The 23368-nt window shown below is 38.5% G+C and overlaps 1 protein-coding gene across 9 annotated transcripts in view; it reads left to right on the top strand.

Annotated features, from left to right (window-relative positions):
* The window catches only part of ccdc142 (coiled-coil domain containing 142), a 114593-nt gene that overhangs the window by 21773 nt on the left and 69452 nt on the right, over window positions 1–23368 (top strand). For 5 of the 9 annotated variants that reach the window (XM_073042255.1, XM_073042258.1, XM_073042251.1 and 2 more), the window contains exons 4-5: window positions 2161–2293; window positions 5863–7554. In XM_073042255.1, coding sequence (XP_072898356.1) covers window positions 2161–2293; window positions 5863–7554 — 1825 coding nt within the window. Of the gene's footprint in view, window positions 1–2146; window positions 2294–3310; window positions 3331–5862; window positions 7555–23368 lie in introns of those variants that run through there. The other 4 variants (XM_073042256.1, XM_073042257.1, XM_073042254.1 and 1 more) reach the window with 4 other exon arrangements.

Genomic DNA, 23368 nt, shown 5'->3' with positions numbered 1-23368 from the left:
CAGCAGACAAATTCAAGAAGGTGTTGACTAGGTTAGCAGGGTATATTTTAATCTATGAAGGAGAAAAAAATGCATTGAATGTATGGAAGGATTCAGAGATTTGAGAAAAATATTTTAAAAGCCAAACCGAATGGATCAAATGACCTCTGTCTGTGCTGAACTATTCCAAGCTTCTTTCAATGTTCTAACATCTGATCACATTTACATGAAATGGATATCTGGGCTATTTCTCCTCCCCAATCTAGTAATATAGAATATAAGACAGTTTAGCAGAGGAACAGACCCTTCAACCCACCATGACTGTGTTGACCATGATGCCAATCTAAATTAATCCCATATGACTGCACATGGTTTGTATCCCCCTATTCCATCTAAATGCCTCTTAAACATTGGTATTGTATCTGGTTCTACCACCTCTCCTTGCATAGCATTCTGGACTCCAATCACCCTGTTAAATAAAAAAAACTTGCTTTGCATATTGCTTTAAATTCCACTTCCTTCCCCACCAATCTGAAATTTATGTCCTCTATTTTTTAACATTTCTATCCTGGTAAAAAAAAACTCTGACTATATGCAAAAGCCATTTCTAACTTCCATTGCCTTTTTAGTGCCTCAGACAAATCTGCAGAATTAAACAAGAGACTTCTTATTTTTACATTGCTTAACGCCTCATTGGATAAATTTCCTTTACCACTGGAAATCTTAAAATCTATGCATTCCAACGATTTTTGTCATCAAAATGCTGGAAAGATTCTAAATAGCTAAATGGTAAAGTAAACTAAAATGTTAAATTGGTTTATAATTGTCACATGTACTAAGAGAAAAGCCTGTCTTGGATACCATTTATTCAGATCAATTCATTACAACAAAGCATTGAGGTACAATAAGTAAAACAATAACAGTGCAGAATGAAGTGTGACAATTATAGAGAAAGTGTAATGCAGATAGAATGGGACATACCAAATTTTGGTAGTCCCCTGAGGATGTAGAGGCGTTTGTGAGATTTTTTGGCCATGGCATCAATAGTGTGTGGACCAGGACAGGCTATTGGTGAGGTTTACTCCTAGAAACTTGAAGGTCTCAATCCTCTTGTCCTCAGCACCATGAATGTAAACAGGAGTATGTGAATCACCCATTCCCCACCCTTCCTGAAGTCAATGATCAGCTCGTTTGTTTTGCTGACATTGAGGTTAAGTTTGTTAGTATGACACCATGTCACTAGGCTCGCTATCTTCTTCCTGTACTCTGACTCATTGGTATTTAAGATGTAGCCAATTATAGTGGTATCATCTATAAACTTGTAGATGGCGCTGGAGCAGAATCTCACCATGCAGTCCTGAGTGTACAAGGAGTAGAGTGGGGGTTGAGGATGCAGCCTTGTGGGGCACCAATGTTGAGGGTAATCGTGGCAGAGTTGTTGCTACCTGTCCTTGCTAATTGTGTTCTCTTGGTCAGGAAGTCAAAGATATATTTGCAAAGGGAAACGCTGAAACCAAGAAGTAGGAGTTTGGCGATGAGTTTGCTTCAAGTTATAGTATTAAGGATGGAGTTGTAGTAAATGAACAATAGTTTTCACTTTCCAGGTCCTTTAGAGATGAGTGTAAGGCAAGGAAGATGCTGTCTGCTGAAGACATGTTTCGGTGGTAGGTAAAGTATAGTGCATCGAGGTTGACCAGGAGGTTAGAGTAATGTATGCCATGGACAGCCTCTCGAAGCTTTGTAATGGTGGATGTCAGAGCCACCGGGTGGTAGTCATTAAGGCAAATTGCCTAGTTTTCTTTTGAAGAAGGATGATAGTGACCTTCTTAAAGTAGGTGGGAACCTCAGTTTGAAGCAAGGAGAGGTTAAAAATGCCTGCAAATACATCACCAGTTGTCCTACACAGTTTCTATGGACATGGCTGGGGTGTCATCCAGACATAAAATTAGTTTTCTGAAGAATGACTCTGCTTCCTGTGGGTTCACTCTCCAGAAGACTGATCTTTTGGTCTGCAACTTTGACTGTAGGAACCGTTGGGGTGGATGATGACATTTCAGTCCCCTTTTATTGTAAGAGGAAAATATTTTGACTGTACTCTTGTTTCTTTGTCTTGTTTCAGAATTTTTTTTCTGTAATTAGAATTGTTTATTTCAAATTAACTTCTTAGCCTATTTCTTCCAGAATATTATAGTCACAGGTGCTAATAAGCAAACATACACATCATTTAAATCACTGCCACCCAGACCACCAAAAGACTTACCACGGCTAGAGGAATCTTTACAAAAGGACAAACTCGATCATTTAAATGGATCAGGTAAATTTGTGCTATTAAATGTATTGTTCTATATTATTTTTTCCACCATCTCTTGATAACATTGATACATTTCTAAGCCTCTTATATGGAACTTAATCAAATTCCTTTTCAAATTTTATATAATTCCCTTTTGCATATTAGTTCGTTCCAGATGACACACGGCATGTTTGTTTTCCATTACAGCAATATTGTGGGAATTCTTTTCTGGCAAGAACATCTTTGTAACATCAATAAACAGGACAATTTATTTCAGATGTGTGAGGATTTTTTGCTGCTGAAACTCTATTTAGTCTGTTACTTGAAAAACATCATCACTCACTAAGAAGGATAATGCTAGAATATTAACATTAAAACTGAAGATATGGTTACTACAAAAGGATATAAGAAACAGATGTAGGTCTGGGCCCTTTGAAATGGGAGCATTGTCAAGGCAATAAGGAAAGCAAATGGTGGAGCTAATTCTTATCATAGAAATTTGCAATATAATAAAAGCCTGTTTCTGTACCATCAATCTCTAGGAGTCTATGAATGCCTTATTTTCTGCAGCAGCCATTTGTGCAATACTTTTATCAGATGCTGTCCACTGTTGAGGCTTCTTTGACAGCAGCTGTCCAACTTAATCCTCTATCACGTATAAGGACAAGGGCAGCAGGAACTTGGAAATGTTATCACCTGCAAGATCCCCTCCAAATCAAAAGCCATTCTAACATTTTAAATAAACCATCATATGGATCAAAATTCTGGAGCTCCCGGCGAAGCAACTCTGAGTCAGACCTCTCACTGTGTATTGCAACATTTCATGAAGGGGGCTTATCACTGTTTCTCAAAGGTTTTTATGTCTATAAATGCTTTCCTGCATTAAAAAGCTACCTTGTTTAACATTTTTGGTTACTTCAGTAAAGAACTTAGCCAATTTGGTCATATGCCACTGATCCTTAACAAATTCATGCTGACTCTTCGTGAATTAACCCAAACATTTTCAAATGAAAGTTTTGTTTTGTTCTGCAGGTTGCTCTATAGTTTCTTCAAAGTTCACTGTAAGTTTATTATTGAGGCATGTCTATGTCACCATATGCAACCCTGAGACTCATTTTCTTGCAGGCGCATATACAGTAGAACAAAGAAATTCAATAGAATAAATGAAAATGCTCTCTTTGCACTGTTGCCATGAGGAAGAAGGTACAGCAGCCTCAGGACCCAAACCATCAGCTTCAGGAACAGTTACATCAACATTAGGTCCTTGAACCAGAGGAGATAACTTCACTTACTCCATCACTGAATTGTTTTCACTCAACTGGACTTGCTTTCAAAGACTCTTCATCTCATGTTCTCGATATTTATTGCTTGTTTGTTTGTTTATTTATTATTTTTTTCTCCTTTTATATTTGCAGAATTTGTTTTTTTGCACATTAGTTGTTGTCTGCCTTGTTGGGTGTGGTCTTTCATTGATTTGATTGTGTTCCTTGTATTTACTGTGATTGCCTGCAAGAAGAGAAATCTCAGTGTTGTATTTGGTGACACATATGTACTTTGATAATAAATTTGAGCTTTGAAATTACACACAAAGCTTGTGAAATGTGAAAAAAGACAAACTGTGCTAATATAAAAAAGTAAAGATAATAAATAGATGTGTAAATAGATAAATAAAACTGAGAACCTGAATTGAAGTTGTAATTTCTTGGTTTATCACCTCACCTTTCTAGAAAAATGGTATAACTCTCCTTAGTCCTTCAGTGCTACTAACTTGATAACAGTTTTGAAAGTCCTGCAGAATAATTGAAGCAGGTTTCTTGTTTGGTGTCATTTTGCATTGCTTTATTTCAACTTTTAACAATTTAAAGAAATAACAATTAGCCTGTAGATTGCTATTGTATTTAAGAAGATTCACATGTCTCTTTAAACCTGTGGCTCATATATGAAATGATTTTATTTTCTACCTGTTTCCTTTTAGAGATGAAAAATATAACTGAATTTTGAATTCATTAAGTTCTCATATTAGAGCATTAAAATACTCAGTTATTTGATTAACTTACACCAATCAAAAATGAACAAAATACTTCTGCTTGCCTCTGTTTTTCCTTTTAAGTGCAGTGTCTTCTAGCTTTATTATTATTATGAACTTTATTTTAGCTTTTGAATTATATTTCAAATTGTTAAATATTTTTACACTTGTTTTTCTTAATGTTCCTTGATGTATATTTAGAAAAAGTTGAGTATTTGTCCATTCAGATGTGTTCTATCACTTAGTTAGATTATGGTTGATTTGCATTTTAAGTACATTTCCAACATTACTCAGTGTTCTTGCACTAAGGAAAAGTTGACAATTTACTTTGAAATAATCAATTGAGACCATTTCGGATTCCTAAACGCACTTCCTGATTTCACCACTAGATGACCAAGATAATTTGAAGTAAATACTCTCCTGCTCCCCCAGATGAAACTTCTGTTTGCTCTTTTTTTCAGTTTCAATATGTTTTATCATTAAAATAAACTTTTGATTATATGATATCCCAACCATCTGGGTACAAATAAAGATGATCAAAATGATGCAACTTTTCCCTGTAATTTAACTTCTTAAATATTGGTAATATTCTGGTAAATCTACACTGTGTTCACTTCAAACTCAGAATAATTGTATTGAAAATCTGTGCTCAAAGTTTATGCTTTGTTCCTTTAATTTTTTTAAATATTTGCATTCTAAGATTGGGGTAAAAACAATGCTGTACATTCCTCGATGTACTTAGCTTCCCATGTATAGTTATTCTGTTTTCCTACTATAAAATGATGTAGGCATCCTATCAACAAACAACCATTAGCAGGAGCAACTAGTGGGTTAAGTAACATCTGTGGGAGGAAAAGAATTGTCAACACTTTGGGTTCAAACCCTGAATCAGGACCCAAAATGTCAACAATGCTTCCCCCAACCCCCACAGATGCTGCTTGACCCACTGAGTTCCTCCAGCATATTGTTTGTTGCTTCAGTGTAAGCAGTAATTTTTGTCTCTTTTCTTGACAACAAATCTAACATTTCCTTAATACCAATTATAGTCCTGCCAACATACGTCTTTAATGGCTCAAAATGCTCTACTAACACTTAAAAATTTACTGTTTGGTTTTACGTTGCTTGCATTTGGTTTCCTATTGTTTTTCACCCTGTATTCATTCTTTCCTTTATTTCATTACTCTAGAATTCTCTTGAGCCTGTATTCTTTCTTGCATTCATCTTTTCTTATGCTGTGCAAGTTTTACATTTGAGAAGACCAAGGATTGACTCGTAAATGGGACTAACTTAGTGGGTACTTCACTCGGCGTGGGCGAGTTGTGACAAAATAACTTTTTGTGTTGTGTAACTGGATGACTCCATGACTCAATGGATACTTTGAAAGTGTAACAAAGTTCACTTTTATATGATTTATCAGTACAACTCAAAGTTTACCACCAATCTTCCTCTATCTTAGAAGATAGTGATAAATTTGATCTAAAAAAAGGCATGTATTTACATAATTTTATTGAAATATTACTGTTACCCTTTTTATACTAGCTAAATTATTCTCTGCCTCCATATTTAGGACCACAAAACAGTTTTGCCAAATCTTTGCAACAATCTGAAACTTTTCTCTGGAATCGTCTTCAGCCTGGGTGGAAATGGCTAATGGCTAAACACCAAGGGGAAGTTTGTTCTAAAGCAGATAGTGATGATCAATTGCTGGCTTCAGACTTTGATAGCAGACGTTCTTCAGGGAGAATGCTTGAGGTGGAGCAGATTGTCTTTGAATTGGAGAAATATTGCCAACTGCAACAAAGTAAAGGCACTTTATTTCATGGTCTTGTGAAAACATTACCCATGGATATTTTGGGCACTACTGACTTTCAGTATCATCAAGTCATATCAAACTTGGGAAACAATTATGTAAAGCTTAGGAAACTATTGGAACATAGATCTTGTATTCTTCTTAATAAAGCATATGTCAAAAATCTAAGAGGAGCATCTAACTTCATAAGGAAATTAGAGCATTTGCTAATGCAAGAGAAGTCCAAAGCAGTAAATGTGAACATTAGTCATTCAAATGTCACATCTCTGAAGGAACTTGGACAACTATGTGAAGAATTGAGATGCCATACAAACCACTGGAAAAGCTTAGAAGAAAAAATTAAGAATGACCCATGGTTGAATTGCAAGTTGTTGCATTTGAAGAAAAATTTTATTTGCATGAAGAAAACATTGACATTATTGAGCATAAATGCTATATTTGTCATGGAGCGATATATTTCCAAAGTACTTCGTACATTAGCCTATGCTGACCCATACAGCATAGCCTCAGAATCACTTCAGGACTTTTTTCGGGGTTTGGAAATATACAATGTTATTGTATTGGAATCTAAAATACCTCAGTTACAATTTGAACTGAATAATTCTATTGAAGAAATTAATATAAATGAATTTGATTTATTCAGTCAAAGACTGAAAGGAACATTGTGTAAGCAGGATGGGATTTGGAAAATTGAACCATTTCTGATAGAGAGAATATTGAACATTTTAGCTAATGAAAGAGGGAGAATTGCAGCCTTTTATTTTTATGATACCATCATGATGAATCAAAAATTTCTCTCAATTATGAACCATCATAATCTCACAGCATTAGACTGGGAAAATATAAAATTCTCATTTCTTAGATTTCCAGGTAGTCATGATATTTTTTGTGCTGAACAAATTAAAAATACTCTGTGTCAACCAGAATTGGGAAGCAGTCAACAAGAATTGAAATCTCGTAGCTGTAAGAAATCTATTCAAAAATTCCGCATGGAGGATGAAGTGTTTCTAAACAAAATCATTAATGGTCTTTATGCATCCAACATATTTTGGCAACATGTTTTGAATAGACCCAAGACAGGTAAACTACAGGAAACTAGAGCAGAAGAGCTGCAGTTGCAACGCACCATCTTTTCAGGAGAAAATAACTCTCACCAGAATTTAAAAAACAATCAGTATAATGAAATAACTGGAGATCCCTTACTTTCCCCTCTCATGAGAAAATCTGTACATTGGCAAGACTATACACACTGTGAAGGAAAGATACTGCTGTTTTCAAAATACACTGCTATATTGTGGAAATCCTTCGCAACTCACTTGAGCGATCAATTCTATTTCCTGCCACTGTTTGCTTCTGGTGGCTCTAAACACAACATTGGAAAGCTGGACCAGTGCAAGGCAGAAATATCAGCACTACTTATTCAAGTACTGTATGAAGCATGTTACAAAGGTAAGAATGATCAGTGAATATTGTCTTCAGTATGTGCATTTCTGTCTGATGCAGTGTTGTATACAGTGCCATTCTGCGTTTTATTATGTTACATGATGTTTAAAAGAAATCTATAGCCTTCAAACTTTAAAATATTTTCAAGAAGTTTTATTAACTTGAATTGCATGCTTCCTTTGAACTTTGTTAGCAAAGTAGCACAGCTAGCTTAATGGATCAAATAACGTAAACTTCTGTAGAATTGTTTGTGCATACAACATTAGACGAGACTAAAAGCTTTAAATTGGCAAATATTTTGGCAAGATTATGCAAAATACAAAAATAACACGGAAATTATGGTTGGAATTTCCACTTTCCTAATTTGGAGATGGTACAAGAGTATAGGGGGAACAGACTGTAGTTTCTTTGGATGTAAATGGGACACCTGGATAGTATGTTGCCTCCCAGGTGCCAGGGTCAGGAATGTCTCAGATTGTTTCTATAACATTTTGGAGAGGGAAGGAGAGCAGCCAGATATCTTGGTACATATTGGTACCAATGACATGCGAAGGAAAAGCAAAGAGGTCCTGTAAAGAGAGTTTAGAGAGCTAGGTAGAAAGCTGAGAAGCAGGACCTCCCAGGTAGTAATTTCTGGATTGCTGCCTGTGCCATGCAACAGTAAGGGTAGAAACAGGATAATTTGCCAGATAAATGCATGGCTGAGAAGCTGGTGCAGGGGGCAGGGCTTCAGGTTCTTGGATCTTTGGGATCTTTTCTGGGGGAAGTGTGAGCTGTTCAAAGGTGACTGGTTGCACTTAAACCCGAGGCTTTAAGCTAATTTGGCGGGGGGGGGGGGGGGTCAGAATCAGAGTGAAGAGACTCAGGATAGCACAGATGGTAAAAAAGTAAAGATAGCATGCAGTCAGACTGTCAGGAAGGGCAGGCAGGTGATGGGACTTAGCTGCAGCCAACAGGCTGAGTACCAAATCATTAGGGATGCAGAATCAGAAAGGATAGCAAGGTGTTGTATCAAAATGCACGTAGTATAAGAAATAATGTGGATGATCTTGTTGCATTATTACAGATTGCCAGGTATGATATTGTAGCTGTCACTGAATCGTGGCTGAAGGATGGTTGTAGTTGGGAGCTGAATGTCCAAGGTTACACGTTATATCGGAGGGATAGGCTGGTAGGCAGATGGGGTAGTGTGGCTCTCTCAAATGGTAAGGAATGGCATCAAATCAGTAGAAAGGTGTGACATAGGATTGGAAGATGTTAAATCCTTGTGGGTTGAATTAAGAAACTACAAGGGTAAAAGGACGTTGATGGCAGTTATATACAGGCCTCCAACAGTGGCGGGGAGGTGGATCACAGATTACAACAGGAAATAGAAAAGGTGTAGGGCAATGTTATGGTAGTCATGGGAGATTTTAACTTGCAGGTTGATTTGGAAAATCAAGAGGGCACAACCTCAGGATAGAGCAGCGCCCTTTCAAAACATAGATGCAGAGAAATTTCTTTATCCAAAGGGTGGTAAATTTGTGGAATTTGTTGCCATGTGCAGCTGTGGAGGCTAGGCCCTTGGCTGTATTTAAGGCAGAGATTGATCAGTTTCTTGATTGGATATGGCATCAAAGGTTACGGGGAGAAGGCAGGGAACTGCGGTTGAGGAGGAGAAAAAAAAGGATCAGCCTTGATTGAATGGCAGAACAGACTCGATGGGCCAGAAGGCCTAATTCTGCTCCTGTGTCTATGGTCTAATGGTCATACAGGGTGTGCAAGGATCAGAATATTTGAAATGTATTGAAGAGAAATTTAAATCAGTGAATATCAAGTCAACAATAACAAGCAAGGGCAGTACTAGATGTAGTTTTATAGCATCTCAGGTTTGACAGGGTGTAAGGAAAGCTTTTGACATGTTGGTCTTTGTCAATCAGGGCACTGAGTACAGAAGTTGGGATGTTAAGTTGTGGTTGTACAAGACATTGGTGAGGTTGCACTTGTAGCACTGTGTCCAAGTTTTGGCCACCCTGCTATAGGAAGGATGCCATAAATGTGGAAAAAGTGCAGAAAACAGGAGAGGTTGGGCAGGTGAGGACTTTATTCCATAAGACATTGGAGCATAATTAGGCCATTCAGCCCATCAGGTCTGCTCTGCCATTTGATCATGGTTGATCCATTTTCCTCCCAACCCCATTCGCCTGCCTTCTTCCCATAACCTTTCACGCCCTGACTTATCAAGAAGTTGTCAACCTCCGCTTTAAATGCACTCAGTAACCTGGTCTCCATAGCCGCCTGTGGCATCAAATGCCACAGATTCACCACCTTCCGGCTAAAGAAATTCCTCCTCATCTTCATTCTAAATGGATGTCCCTATATGCTGAACTTGTGCCCTCTAGTCCTAGACCCCCCCCCCCACTATAGGAAAAATCCTTTCCACATCCTTGGAGTGTAGGAGACTGAGAGGTGATCTCATAGAGGAATATAAACTCACAAGGGGCATGGATATGGTGAATCAAGAGGTAGAAGGCATAGGATTTCTTTGGAACTTGCCAGGAATCCTTTTGCACAGAGAGTGGAATAAGATGGGTCTATGGATTGAGCTGTCAAAGGAAGTGGTTAAAGTACAATAACAGCTTTTAAAAGACAGTTAGATAAGAATGTGGATAGGAAATGTTTAGAGGGATATGGGCCAAACACAGGAAAATGGGTCAGCTTAGAAGGATGTCTTTGTCACCATCAAAGAGTTGCAGTGTGAATCTATGAAAGAAGTTGAGCGTATGGAAAAGTTAGGAGTTAGGGTTGAAATCATAAATTAATTAATCTTAGCAATTTATTGAAAAATTCAAAGACTAGGAGTAAAAGTTGCAAATGACCAGTTTTACTTGGCTGAGATATGATTTATAAAATGTGGACTGAAAACAGCAATGTGAAAACAAATCAGTGTTAGATTATTGAAAGACTTTCAAGTACAAGGTTGTATTCATTTAAAGAAAGAAAGTGGAATACTCTCAATTTTAACTTCTGTAGACATTAAAGGCAGGATTAAAAAAAAGGGAAGCTTATGTTAGATGCTGAGAGTACAACACCCAGAGAAATATTAAAGCTAAAGAGATGGAATCAGCAGGTTAGATAGCACAAACACTATCTAATCTGTGTGTATCCAACATTTCCAGTTTTTATTTCATATTTCCTTCACTTGATTTTTCTTCAAATATTAAAGTTATCTGAGTGAAATTAAAAGAGAACTTGAAAGTTCTTAGGAAGAACTTAGATAAAGTTATGCAAGTTAGATAAACTTGCATAAAAATGATATGGCAGATAAAGTCAAGAAAAAGACTAGTATGTTCTTATAAATGCTTGGAAGTACAGGGTATTAAAAATGAAAGAGTGGCTCATAAATACAAGAGATTCTGCAGATACTAGAAAAGGATGAAGGATGGAAAAACCTGATGAATGGTCTTGGCTCAAAACATCAACTGTTTATTCCTTTCCGTAGATGCTGCCTGAATTACTGAGTTCCTCCAACATTTTGTATGTGTTGCCCTGAAGGAATAGGTCTTTGTGGAATCAGAACACCACCAACTTGTGTGCACAGTGAAAGACAGTGAAATTCCAAATTAACATTAGACAACTTTTTGAGAGCAGTGTTTCCTCATGAAGCAATTTCTGCTTCAGGCTCTTCTAGCAGTTGTTGACTGTGATATTGTTAAATTTTAATTCAGTTCTGCAAAATCAAGTTAAAATGCACTTTTAAAACATTCATGGCCTATATAACAATACCAGTGTAATTAAGTTCAATTGATCTTTTTACAACCCTTGACAATTATTCCAGCATTATGAAAGCCTTCCTCTGACCACAATTTACAACTTTGTTGTTCCTTTGTAGTTCAGTTCTCTGTGGTATGATAAGTCTCTTAATACAAGAGATCTATCAAATAAGCAATAAAAGACTGTTTAGTAAATTTGCCATCATTATCAGATCTCAATCCAGCAGGATTCATTGGTTAGCAATTAATTTGACTGCCACAGCTCAAGAACTTAGTGAAACATAAAGGTCAACTGTAGCACTTCAGATGAGAACAGTTAATTTCATGATTACAATGTTATAGTGGTGAGCTGAATTTTTCTGCCAAGAAATTTATGCAGGACCCATAGATATAGAAAGGTGCATAACATGATGAAACCTGAATGGATTATAAGTATTATCAGAGCAAAATAGTTCACTCTGTTTTAAATGAATAAACATGGGGAGATTAGGATAAATCTAAGTACTTTTAGAAGTGCAATTGAGAAAGGATTATGAGTAAAGATTTTTAAATTTGAAAATTCTTAAAGACAAGTTGGAAAATAATTGAAGATTGGACTGCTCTTCTGAAGTAAGGTAAATTGGGTATAATGAGCAGAATCTGGTTACTGTGTATTTATGTAGACTACGTTGATTTTGTTAGCATTGAGTAAGGATACTACTAAAATTGATTCTTTAGAAATGAGTTATTTCAATGTTCAAAGTAAAACTTATTATCAGGGTACATAGAAGTCACCACATACAACCCTGAGGTTCTTTTTCTGCGGGCATACTTAGCAAATCTATATAACAGTAACTAAACAGGATCAATGGACAACAAACTCTGCAAATGCAGATATAAATAAATATCAATAAATAATGAGCATGAAATGACAAGATAAAAGAGTAATTAAATGAGTGTAGTTAACCCCTTTTGTTCAAGAGCCTGATGGTTGAGGGGTAGTATCTGTTTTTAAACCTGGAGGTGTGAGTCCTGAGGCCCCTGTACCTTCTATCTGATGGCAGCAGTGAGGCAAGAGCATGGCCTGGGTGATGGAAGTCTTTGAGGGATGCTGCTGTTCTCTATCAGCCTTTCATGTAGATGTGCTCAATGGTTGGTAGAGTTTTACACATGATGTACTGTGCTGAATCCACTACCTTTTGTCGGACTTTCCTCTCAAAAGCATTGGTGTTCCCATATTGGGCCATAATGCAGCCAGTCGGCACACCTTCCACCACACGTCTATAGAAGTTTGCCAAGGTTTTTAATGACAAGCCGAATCTCCACAGACTGCTGCGGAAGTAGAGACGCTGCTGTGCTTTCTTCACAATTATATTTATATGATGGGTCCAGGTCAGGTCCTGTGAGATAGTGACAACCAGGAATTTAGAATTACTGACCCTTTCCACCTCTGATTCTCCAATGATTACTAGCTCATGGACCTCTGGTTTCCCTCTCCTGACATCTACAATCAGTTACTTGGTCTTATTGACATTGAGTGAGAGGTTGTTGTTGTTATTACATCACTTGATCTGCTTCCACAATCTCAAATTTAGTGCCTGAAGGGTGCTGGAAGCAATTTTTTTTTTCAGTTTTTAATAAGGAATTAGTTTAGTATTCAAAGAGAAAAGAAATGAAGGCTATGAGAACAAGCCGGGAAATGCGTCCAACTAGATTGTGTTTGTGAAATTCCACACAAACACCGGAGGCTAAATTGTTTGATTCCACTCTATTCTAGAGCTAATCAGTTGCATGTTTTGACATTGCATACTTTAATTCTGAAAGAAATACAAGATGCATTTTGCAAGTAACTAGCTCACTTATCTGTTAGCTCATTGAAGCTTTGGCAACTTCCAATATAGTGAAAAAAAGCTCAAATGTTCCTATTATTTAAGAAGGAAAATAATTCAGATGCTGGAAGCTTGCTGGTGTAATGTCATTTGTTGGAAATATGTAAAGTGTTATTTAACATAAATGTCAATTGCATTCATCTAGACAAGTGGTCTATTTACAGGGAATTCCAAGAAAATTTTTATGGAAGTTCTGCCTCATGAACCACACTAAATTTATTTTTGATGAAACATCACAATATTGGATGGTGGTAGTGTGAGCCACATTTTTTTCAAATCAAGTCCAATTTAAATAAATGGCTTTTGAGAAAGCAATTATTGTCTGTGATCGGTGATTGTAGAAATGTATGACACTGATAGAGCCAATTAATAAATTTGGGATAATCCCATATTCCAACTCTTCATTGCTTTACAAAATATAATTCTTAAAGTGCTCTCTAGAAACATTTAAATTTTGGTGAGGATTTCTGCCTCTGTCACCTTTTGTGGCAGTGAGTTCAATCATTGAGTAAAATTACTTGTTCGCAGTTTCACTCCAGCACTTGGAAACCCCAAATAGATAGATAGATAGATAGATACTTTATTCATCCCCATGGGGAAATTCCAACTTTTTTCCAATGTCCCATACACTTGTTGTAGCAAAACTAATTACATACAATACTTAACTCAGTAAAAAAATATGATATGCATCTAAATCACTATCTCAAAAGCATTAATAATAGCTTTTAAAAAGTTCTTAAGTCCTGGCGGTAGAATTGTAAAGCCTAATGGCATTGGGGAGTATTGACCTCTTCATCCTGTCTGAGGAGCATTGCATCGATAGTAACCTGTCGCTGAAACTGCTTCTCTGTCTCTGGATGGTGCTATGTAGAGGATGTTCAGAGTTATCCATAATTGACCGTAGCCTACTCAGCGCCCTTCGCTCAGCTACCGATGTTAAACTCTCCAGTACTTTGCCCACGACAGAGCCCGCCTTCCTTACCAGCTTATTAAGACGTGAGGCGTCCCTCTTCTTAATGCTTCCTCCCCAACATGCCACCACAAAGAAGAGGGCGCTCTCCACAACTGACCTATAGAACATCTTCAGCATCTCACCACAGACATTGAATGACACCAACCTTCTTAGGAAGTACAGTCGCCTCTGTGCCTTCCTGCACAAGGCATCTGTGTTGGCAGTCCAGTCTAGCTTCTCGTCTAACTGTACTCCCAGATACTTGTAGGTCTTAACCTGCTCCACACATTCTCCATTAATGATCACTGGCTCCATATGAGGCCTAGATCTCCTAAAGTCCACCACCATCTCCTTGGTCTTGGTGATATTGAGACGCAGGTAGTTTGAGTTGCACCATATCACAAAGTCCTGTATCAGTTTCCTATACTCCTCCTCCTGTCCATTCCTGACACACCCCACAAAATAAATTAGCTCTCTGTTTCAGCCTCTCATCATTTAATATACCTCAATTCAATTTCCCCATTCCTTTGTTTCAAAGAAATCATCTCCATCCTAATCACTTTCATAGAAACATAGAAAACCTACAGCGCAATACAGGGCCTTCGGCCCACAATGCTGTGCATTTACTTATTTTAGACATGACCTAGGGTTACCCATAGCCTTCCATTTTTCTAAGCTCCATGTACCTATCCGAGTCGCTTAAAAGACCCTATTGTATCTGGCTCTACACACCGGCAACCCAGTCCACGCACTCACCACTCTGTGCATAAAGACACTTACCCCTGACATCTCTGTACCTACTTCCAAGCACCTTAAAACTGTACCCTCTCGTGTTAGCTATTTCAGCCCTGGGAAAAAACCTCTGACTATCCACGTGATCAATGCCTCTCATCACTTTATACACCTCTATCAGGTCACTCTCGTCCTCCGTCACTCCAAGGAGAAAAAGCCAAGTTTCACTCAAGCTATTCTCATAACGCATGCTCCCCAATCCAGGCAACATCCTTGTAAATCTCCTCTGCACCCTTTCTATAGTTTCCACATCCTTCCTGTAGAACTAAGCACAGTACTTCAAGTGGAATTTGACCAGGGTCCTATATAGCTGTAACATTACCTCTTGGCTCTTGAACTCAATCCCACGGTTGATGAAAGCCAATACACTCTTGGCTTTGAGTGTCCTATGGACTCGGACCCCAAGATCCTGCTGATCCTCCAAACTGACAACAGTCTTACCATTAGTACTATAATCTGCCGTCATATTTGACCTACCAAAATGAACCACCTTATACTTATCTGGGTTGAACTCCATCTGCCACTTCTCAACCCAGTTTTGCATCCCATCGATGCACCAGTGTAACCTCTGATAGCCCTCCACACTATCCACAACACCCCCAACCTTTGTGTCATCAGCAAATTTACTAACCCATCCCTCCACTTCCTCATCCAGGTCATTTATAAAAATCACAAAGAGAAGGAGTCCCAGAACAGATCCCTGAGGCACACCACTGGTCACTGGCCTCCATGCAGAATATGACCTGTCTACAGCCACTTTTTGCCTTCTGTGGGAAAGCCAATTCTAGATCCACAAAGCAAGGTCCCCTTGGATCCCATGCCCCCTTACTCTCTCAATAAGCCTTGCATAGGGTACCTTATCAAATGCCTTGCTGAAATACACCACATCTACTGCTCAACTTTCATCAATGTGTTTAGTCACATCCTCAAAAAAATTCAATCAGGCTAAAAAGGCACGACCTCCCTTTAACAAAGCCATGCTGACTATTCCTAATCATATTATGCCTCTCCAAATCTTAAATCCTGCCTCTCAGGATCTTCTCCATCAACTTACCAACCACTGAAGTAAGACTCACTGGTCTATCACTTCCTGGGCTATTACTCCCTTTCTTGAATAAGGGAACAATATCTGCAACCCCCCAATCCTCAGGAACCTCTCCCATCCCCGTTGATGATGCAAAGATCATTGCCAGAAGCTCGGCATTCTCCTCCCTTGCCTCCCACAGTAGCCTGGGGTATATCTCGTCCAGTCTGGTGACTTATCCAACTTGATGCTTTCCAAAAGCTCCAGCACATCCTCTTTCTCAATGTCTATCTGCTCAAACTTTTCAGTGTGCTGTAAGTCATCCCTACAATCGCCAAGGTCCTTTTTCATAGTGAATACTGAAGCAAAGTATTCATTAAGTATCTCTGCTATCTCCTCCAGGTCCATACACACTTTTCCACTGTCACACTTCATTAGTGCTATTCTCTCATGTCTTATCCTCTTGCTCTTCACATATTTGTAGAATGGCTTGGGGTTTTCCTTAATCTTGTCTACCAAGGCCTTCTCATGGCCCCTAAATTATAAGGCTAGCAGGAAGGAGCTTTAAGAATTCTTAAAGCTCCTTCCTGCTAGCCTTATAATTGTCCAGATCTCTATCATTACCTTGTTTTTTTGAACTTTTTGTAAGCTTTTCTTCTTGACTAGATTTTCAACAGCCTTTGTACACCATGGTTCCTGTACCCCACCATCCTTTCCTTGTCTCATTGAAACATACCTATGCAGAATGCCACTCAAATATCCCCTAAACATTTGCCACACTTCTGCCGTACATTCCCCTGAGAACCTCTGCTCCCAGTTTATGCTTCCAAGTTCCTGCCTGATAGCTTCATATTTCCCCTTACTCCAATTAACCACTTTCCTAACTTGTCTGCTCCTATCTCTTTCAAATGCTATGGTAAAGGAGATAGAGTTGTGATTACTATCTCCAAAATGCTCTCCCACTGAGAGACCTGACACCTGACCAGGTTTATTTCCCAATACCAGAAAAAGTACAGCCTCTTCTCTTTAAGCTTATCTACATATTGTGTCAGAAAACCTTCCTGAACACACCTAACAAACTCCACCCCATCTAAATCCCTTGCTCTAGGGAGATGCCAATCAATATTGGGGAAATTAAAATCTCCCACCACGACAACCCTGTTATTATTGCATCTTTCCAGAATCTGTCTCCCTATCTACTCCTCGATGTCCCTGTTACTATTGGGTGGTCTATAAAAAACACCCAGTAGAGTTATTGACCCTTTCCTGTATCTAACTTCCACCACAGAAACTCAATAGACAATCCCTCCATGACTTCCTCCTTTTCTGCAGCATGACACTATCTGTGATCATTATTGCCACACGCCCACTTCTTTTGCCTGTCCTTTCTAAAATATCCAATGCCTGGCAATCTTAAGTAGCCATTCCTGCCCCTGAGCCATCCAAGTCTCTGTAATGGCTATAATATCATAGCTTCAAGTACTGATCCATGCTCTAAGATCATCTGCTTTGTTCATGATACACCTTGCATTAAAATAGGCACATCACAAACCAGCAGTCTGTGTGCATCCCTTCTCTATCACCTGCCTATCCTCCCTCTCACACTGCTTGCAAGGTTTCTCTATTTGTGAGCCAACTGCCCCTTCCTCTGTCTCTTCAGTTCGGTTCCCACCCCCCAGCAATTCTAGTTTAAACTCTCCCCGGTATCTTTAGCAAACCTCCCTGCGAGGATATTGGTCCCCCTTGGATTCAAGTGCAACCCACCCTTATTGCACAGGTCATTGCCTACCCCAAAAGAAGTCCCAGTGATCCAGAAATCTGAATCCCTGTCCCCGTTCCAATCCCTCAGCCACACATTTATCCTCCACCTCGCTCTATTCCTGTACTCACTGTCACAGGCTGAGATTAATCCTGAGATTACTACCCTTGTTGTCCTGCTTCTCAGCTTCTTTCCTAACTCCCTGTAGTCTGTTTTTAGGACCTTCTCCGTTTTCCTACCTATGTTGTTGGTACCAATATGTACCACAACCTCTGATTGTTCACCCTTCCACTTCAGGATATCGTGGACACGATCAGAAACATCTCGGACCCTGGCACCTGGGAGGCAAACTACCATCCGTGTTTCTTTCCTGCGTCCACAGAATCGCCTGTTACTGCTGCCATCCTCTTCCTTTCCCTACCCTTCTAAACCACAGGGCCAGATTCTGTGCCAACGATGCAGCCACAGTTGCTTCTCCTAGGTAGATCCCCTGCACCCCCCCCCCCCCCACAACAGTACTCAAACAGGAGTTCTTATTGTTAAAGGGGACAGCCACAGGGGTACTCTCTAGTATCTGGCTCTCGCCCTTCCCTCTCCTGACTGTTACCAACTTATCTGACTCCCGAGGCCCTGACTACTTGCCTATGGCTCCTCTCTGTCATCTCCTCACTTTCCCTGACCAGGCGAAGGTCATCGAGCTGCATCTCCAGTTTCCTAACCCGGTCTGTAAGGAGCTGCAGCTCGACGCACCTGGCGCAGATGTGGCCGTCCGGGAGGCTGGGAGTCTCCCGGACATCCCACATCTGACAGCCCAGTACAGAACACCTCATAGCTCATAGCTGGGATAAAACCAGAAAATGCTAAATCTTTTTAGAAGGTTAGGGAGTATCCGTTTCAAGTCAAAGTAAATTTATTATTAAAGTATGTATATGTCACCATGTACTACCTGGAGATTCATTTTCTTCTGGGCATTTACTGGAATATAAAGAAACAGCATAGAATTTATGGAAAACTATACAGAAAGAAAAACTGACAAGCAATTTGCAAAGGACAAATAATGCCATTAATTAAAATAAAGTAAATAAGTAATTCTGTGGGGACTGAAACAGAGTTAATGTTTCAACAGAACTGGAAGAATAAGAAAACATGAACCTTTTAAGTTGCAAAGAAGGGGGAAAGACAGAGGAAACAAAGGCAATAAGGTGGAGTCCACAACTGTATTCAATGCCTTCCAAGAGAGGGAAATAGATCACAGCTGGTCTATCTGGAGGTGTATAGACAGAAGGAAATGATGAGGGCACTGAAAGAGGGAACAAAGCATGCTAGAACTGAGATGCAGAACACAGCTGTTGCTGAATACACTAATTCTCTGGGAAAAAAAGAATGCAGAAAATATTCAGCAGATCAGATAGCATCAGGTAAAAGAATGGATACTGTATGTTTCACATCTGCTGTTACAGAAGAAACGAGATGAAAACAGTCTTTGAGATTAAGAAGAAAGAATGTGAAATATTAGAAACAATAAATATAGTGAGGAAATTAAAAGGGGTTTGGCATCTTTAAGTTGATAAGCCTGGATAAACTGCATCCCTAGGCAAAGGAAAAAATAATGCAGCTATAGAATCGATTTTATGAGCACCTTTAATCAGTGCCAACAAAATCAGCATTACTAGTAGATCTCTTGTGATAAGAAGGATATTGGATATTTGCCATAGCACAGCAAACTGAACCACAAAGGTGCGAGTTGTGGGAAAGGGAAGGCTTTCAATATGATTTATAAATATGGGCTGCAAATACCTTAAAAGAGCAGTTGAACTTAATTACATTGATGTAGTTGTTACAGGCTAGAAATGTTTGAAAAGAACATTTTAACTTGATTTTGCAAAACCAGAATAAAATCTAGTAATACTACAGTCAATGGCATTTGTTAGGATAACATAAAGCAGAAAGTACCTATTGATATTTTTCTTAAACCTAGGAAAACAGAGTTTCAGAAAAAAAGTTTGCTAATATAATTTTGAATTAATTTTTAACTTGGTATGGGCAAGAACAGAAATTGATTATGTAGTGGTATCAGTCTACTGTTATGCTATGACTACTGAGAAATGCATTACATAAAATAAGACTCCTCAAATGCTTATTCTTAGTTGGTGTGAAAATGCATGAAATGAGATTTGTTGCTTTGTGTCTGAAAAGTTCAGAATGTGATGGTTAAAAATAAAGAAAATTTGCCCTTCAGTGAAATGTCAGTTTTGTAGACTGATAGCCATAATTATTCATCTGATTTTGCAGTAAATTTTAGTTGTGACATAATGAATTGCTTTTCCCTGCAGTCTTAAATTGGTTTCAATAATCCTCAAGGTTTTAGAGGTGTGAATTACCGGTATATTTCTTTGTTCAACTTAATGTTCTGCTGTGAACATGCTAGAGAAATGTATATATTTTTTTCTCTCAGGGACATGTTAAATACTTAGATTTATTTTGAACTTTGAAATATTATTACCAAAGTATGTATATGTTAACATATGCTACCTTGAGATTTATTTACTTGTAAGCACTTACAGGGGAACAAAAACAACAGTAAGATTTTACGAAAAACTGGTCATAAACAGATACTGACAAAATAAATGAATGTTTAAATATTCAGGCAAATAATTACTTAGTATTAAAATGTGCTTTCAACAGCAAAGGAAGATTACAAGGACTGTATGAAACATAAACAGGTCATTTGACTCATGCTTGATCTGATCCTTGGTATATCTTTCTACATGAGTGGTACTGTTTGCCTCAGCTGCTCCTGCTTGCAAATTTTACATTCTCACCGCTCCATAAAGGAGTATGTTCTGAATTCCACATTTGATTTCACGGTGACTCTCTCATTACTGTCCCCTAGGTTTGCTGTTTCCCACAAATGGATGCACACTCTCTATCTGCAATGCAAGAGACTTCATAGTTTTAAAGATTACTCTTTAGTAGCTCCTTTGGTGTTTCTTCTCAAAAAAGAAACCTGATCCATTCTAGTTTTAATCCTTTCCTGATGGCTATAACCTTGCATTTCAGTTTCCTTCTAAGTCTTTTTGGACCAATGTTCTTATATATTATGATAACTAAAAGTGTACATCATTGTGCACCCAACAGATGTAAAAGTACAAAGTAAGTTTATTATTTGTTACCATATGCTGCATTGAGATTCATTTTCTTGCAGGCATTTACTGGGGGAAAACAAATACAATAGAATTTTACAAAAATAGTATATATAAACAGACAAAGATTGGAGAACAACCAATGTTCAAAAGAAAACATAAGTAAAAATAATACTGAGCACAGGACTTGTAAAGAGTCTTTGAAAGTGAATCTGTAGGGCATAGAATCAGAATCAGGTTTATAATCACTGGCATGTGACATGAAATTTGTTAACTTACCAGCAGCAGTTCAATGCAATACATAATCTAGCAGAGAGAGAAAAAAGTAATAAATAAAACATAATAAATAAACAAGTAAATCAATTAGGTATATTAAATAGATTTTTTTTTAAATGTGCAAAGACTGAAATACTGTATATTAAAAAAGTGAGGTAGTGTCCAAAGTTTCAATGTCCATTTAGGAATCGGATGGCAGGGTGGAAGAATCAGTTCAGAGTATTGTTGAATGAAGTTAACTATGCCATTTCAGGAGCCTGAGGGATATAGAGTAATAACTGTTGCTGGATCTGGTGATGTCGGACCTAAGATTTCTGTTCCTCTTGTCCAAAGGTAGTAGCGAGAAGGGGACATGGCCTGGATGATGGGGGTCATTGATGATGGATGCTATTTTCTTGTGGCAGCACTCATGAGTATGATGATGGGGAAGGATTTGCGCCAGTGGACTGGGCTGTGTCTAGCACTTTCTGTAGACTTTGCTGTTCCTGGGCATTGCTGTTTTCATACCAGGCTGTGATGCATCCAGTTAGGATACTTTCCACCATGCACTATAGAAGTTTGACAAAGTTTTTGGTGACCTGCCTAATCTATGCAAACTTATAAGAAAATAGAGCTGCTGTTGTGCCGCCATTGCTAGTCCCAGGACAGATCCTCTGAGATATTAACGACAAGGAATTTAAAGCCACTGACCCTCTCCGCTAAGGAGGTCAGGCTCATGGGCCTGTAGTCGATATTCAGCTCTTGGATTTTGCTGACTTTCAGTGACCACTCCTGTAGAAATATGGGTAAACACAGGGTAATGGGACTAGTTTAGATGAGTACCTTGGTCAGCATGGATGCTTTGGATTGAAACACTTTTCATATTGTACAACTGTAAATCATGGGTTCCCAACCATTTTTTTAATGCCATGGACCCCTAACGTTAACAAAGGGTTGGCAAACCTTGTTCTAAATAAACCATAGCTTGAGGAAGAATTTTCTTTGGTGTGCCAGAGCAGAAATGCATATTGTGGCAGCAATTGGTGGATGTGTGGTCAAAAATGGATCACACAAAGTAGTACTCAGTAATTTTTACTTTGGTATGAAGTTATTTTGGAGAAGCATATGTGCAGGAAGCAGCTTTCCTGTGTGATATGGAAGCTGCAGAATCTATCAAAAAGACAAAGAAATTTGCCCTTTGATAGCAAGAGAATGTCATTTATGTGAACTGATAGTTGTAATCATTTATCTGATTCTGTGCTAAATTTCAATCATTTAATGAATAGCTTTCTTTGCAACCTTAGATTTGTTAATTATTGAAACCAATTTCTGTAGTTTAAATTATTCTTCTTTGTCCTCTCTTTCAATCTGTGACTGAACCAATGTTCCCGCTAGTGTTTTCTTTACAGCTGCGCGGACCAGCCATTGCTCTGAGCGGGCAATTTTTATACTGCCTGAAAACTGCACGGTACTTTAATAAAGCATTATATTTAAAAAATTCCAGCTGTGCAGCAACAAAGTCTATGTACGCAGAAACAATTCAATTACTGCGCAGATGTGAACCTGCGCAACTTGGCGGGAACTTTATTAAGAACATTAAATGCTATTTTATAATCTAAATATTTAATTTCCTCACTTAGAACATAATACAGTGCAGGCCCTTCGGCCTATGATGTGTGCCAGCCTTTTAACATAGCCCTCCTTATCCGCAAGGGATTGGTTCCGGGACCCCTCGCGGATACCAAAAAACACGGATGCTCAAGTCCCTTATTTAACCTCTCCCTTATTTAACCTGTCTCAGTGCAGTGGTCTTTAGGACCCTGTGGAATCCCAGACCTTATTTAACCTGTCTTAGTGCAGTGGTCTTTAGGACCCTGTGGAATCCCGGACCTTATTTTAATCTGTCTCAGTGCGTTGGCCATTAACACCCGGTGGAGCTCTGAATCCGCAGTGTTTCTGTTCACAAAGATAATTATGATTATGATTGAAAGTAAAGTAGAAATAATAAAGCGATCGGAAAGAGGTGAGACACCATCGGTCATTGGAAAAGCGTTAGGCTACAGTCAGTCAACGACTGGAACAATTTTAAAGGATAAAGTGAGAATAATAGAGCATGTGAAGGCCCTGCCCCGATGAAAGCTGCAATTATTGCTAAGCAATGCAGTGGTTTAATTATTGAAATACATACGTTTCTTAAGTGTTTTATATCAAGTTCAAGTTGCTTTTTATTGTCGTTTCGACCATAACTGCTGTAACTGTACACAGTAAAAACGAG

Source organism: Hemitrygon akajei, chromosome 4 (assembly GCF_048418815.1).
Source record: "Hemitrygon akajei chromosome 4, sHemAka1.3, whole genome shotgun sequence".
Taxonomy (NCBI): Eukaryota; Metazoa; Chordata; class Chondrichthyes; order Myliobatiformes; family Dasyatidae; genus Hemitrygon; species Hemitrygon akajei.
Note: the sequence above shows the minus strand (reverse complement) of the source record. Positions and strands in the feature narration are given on the sequence as shown.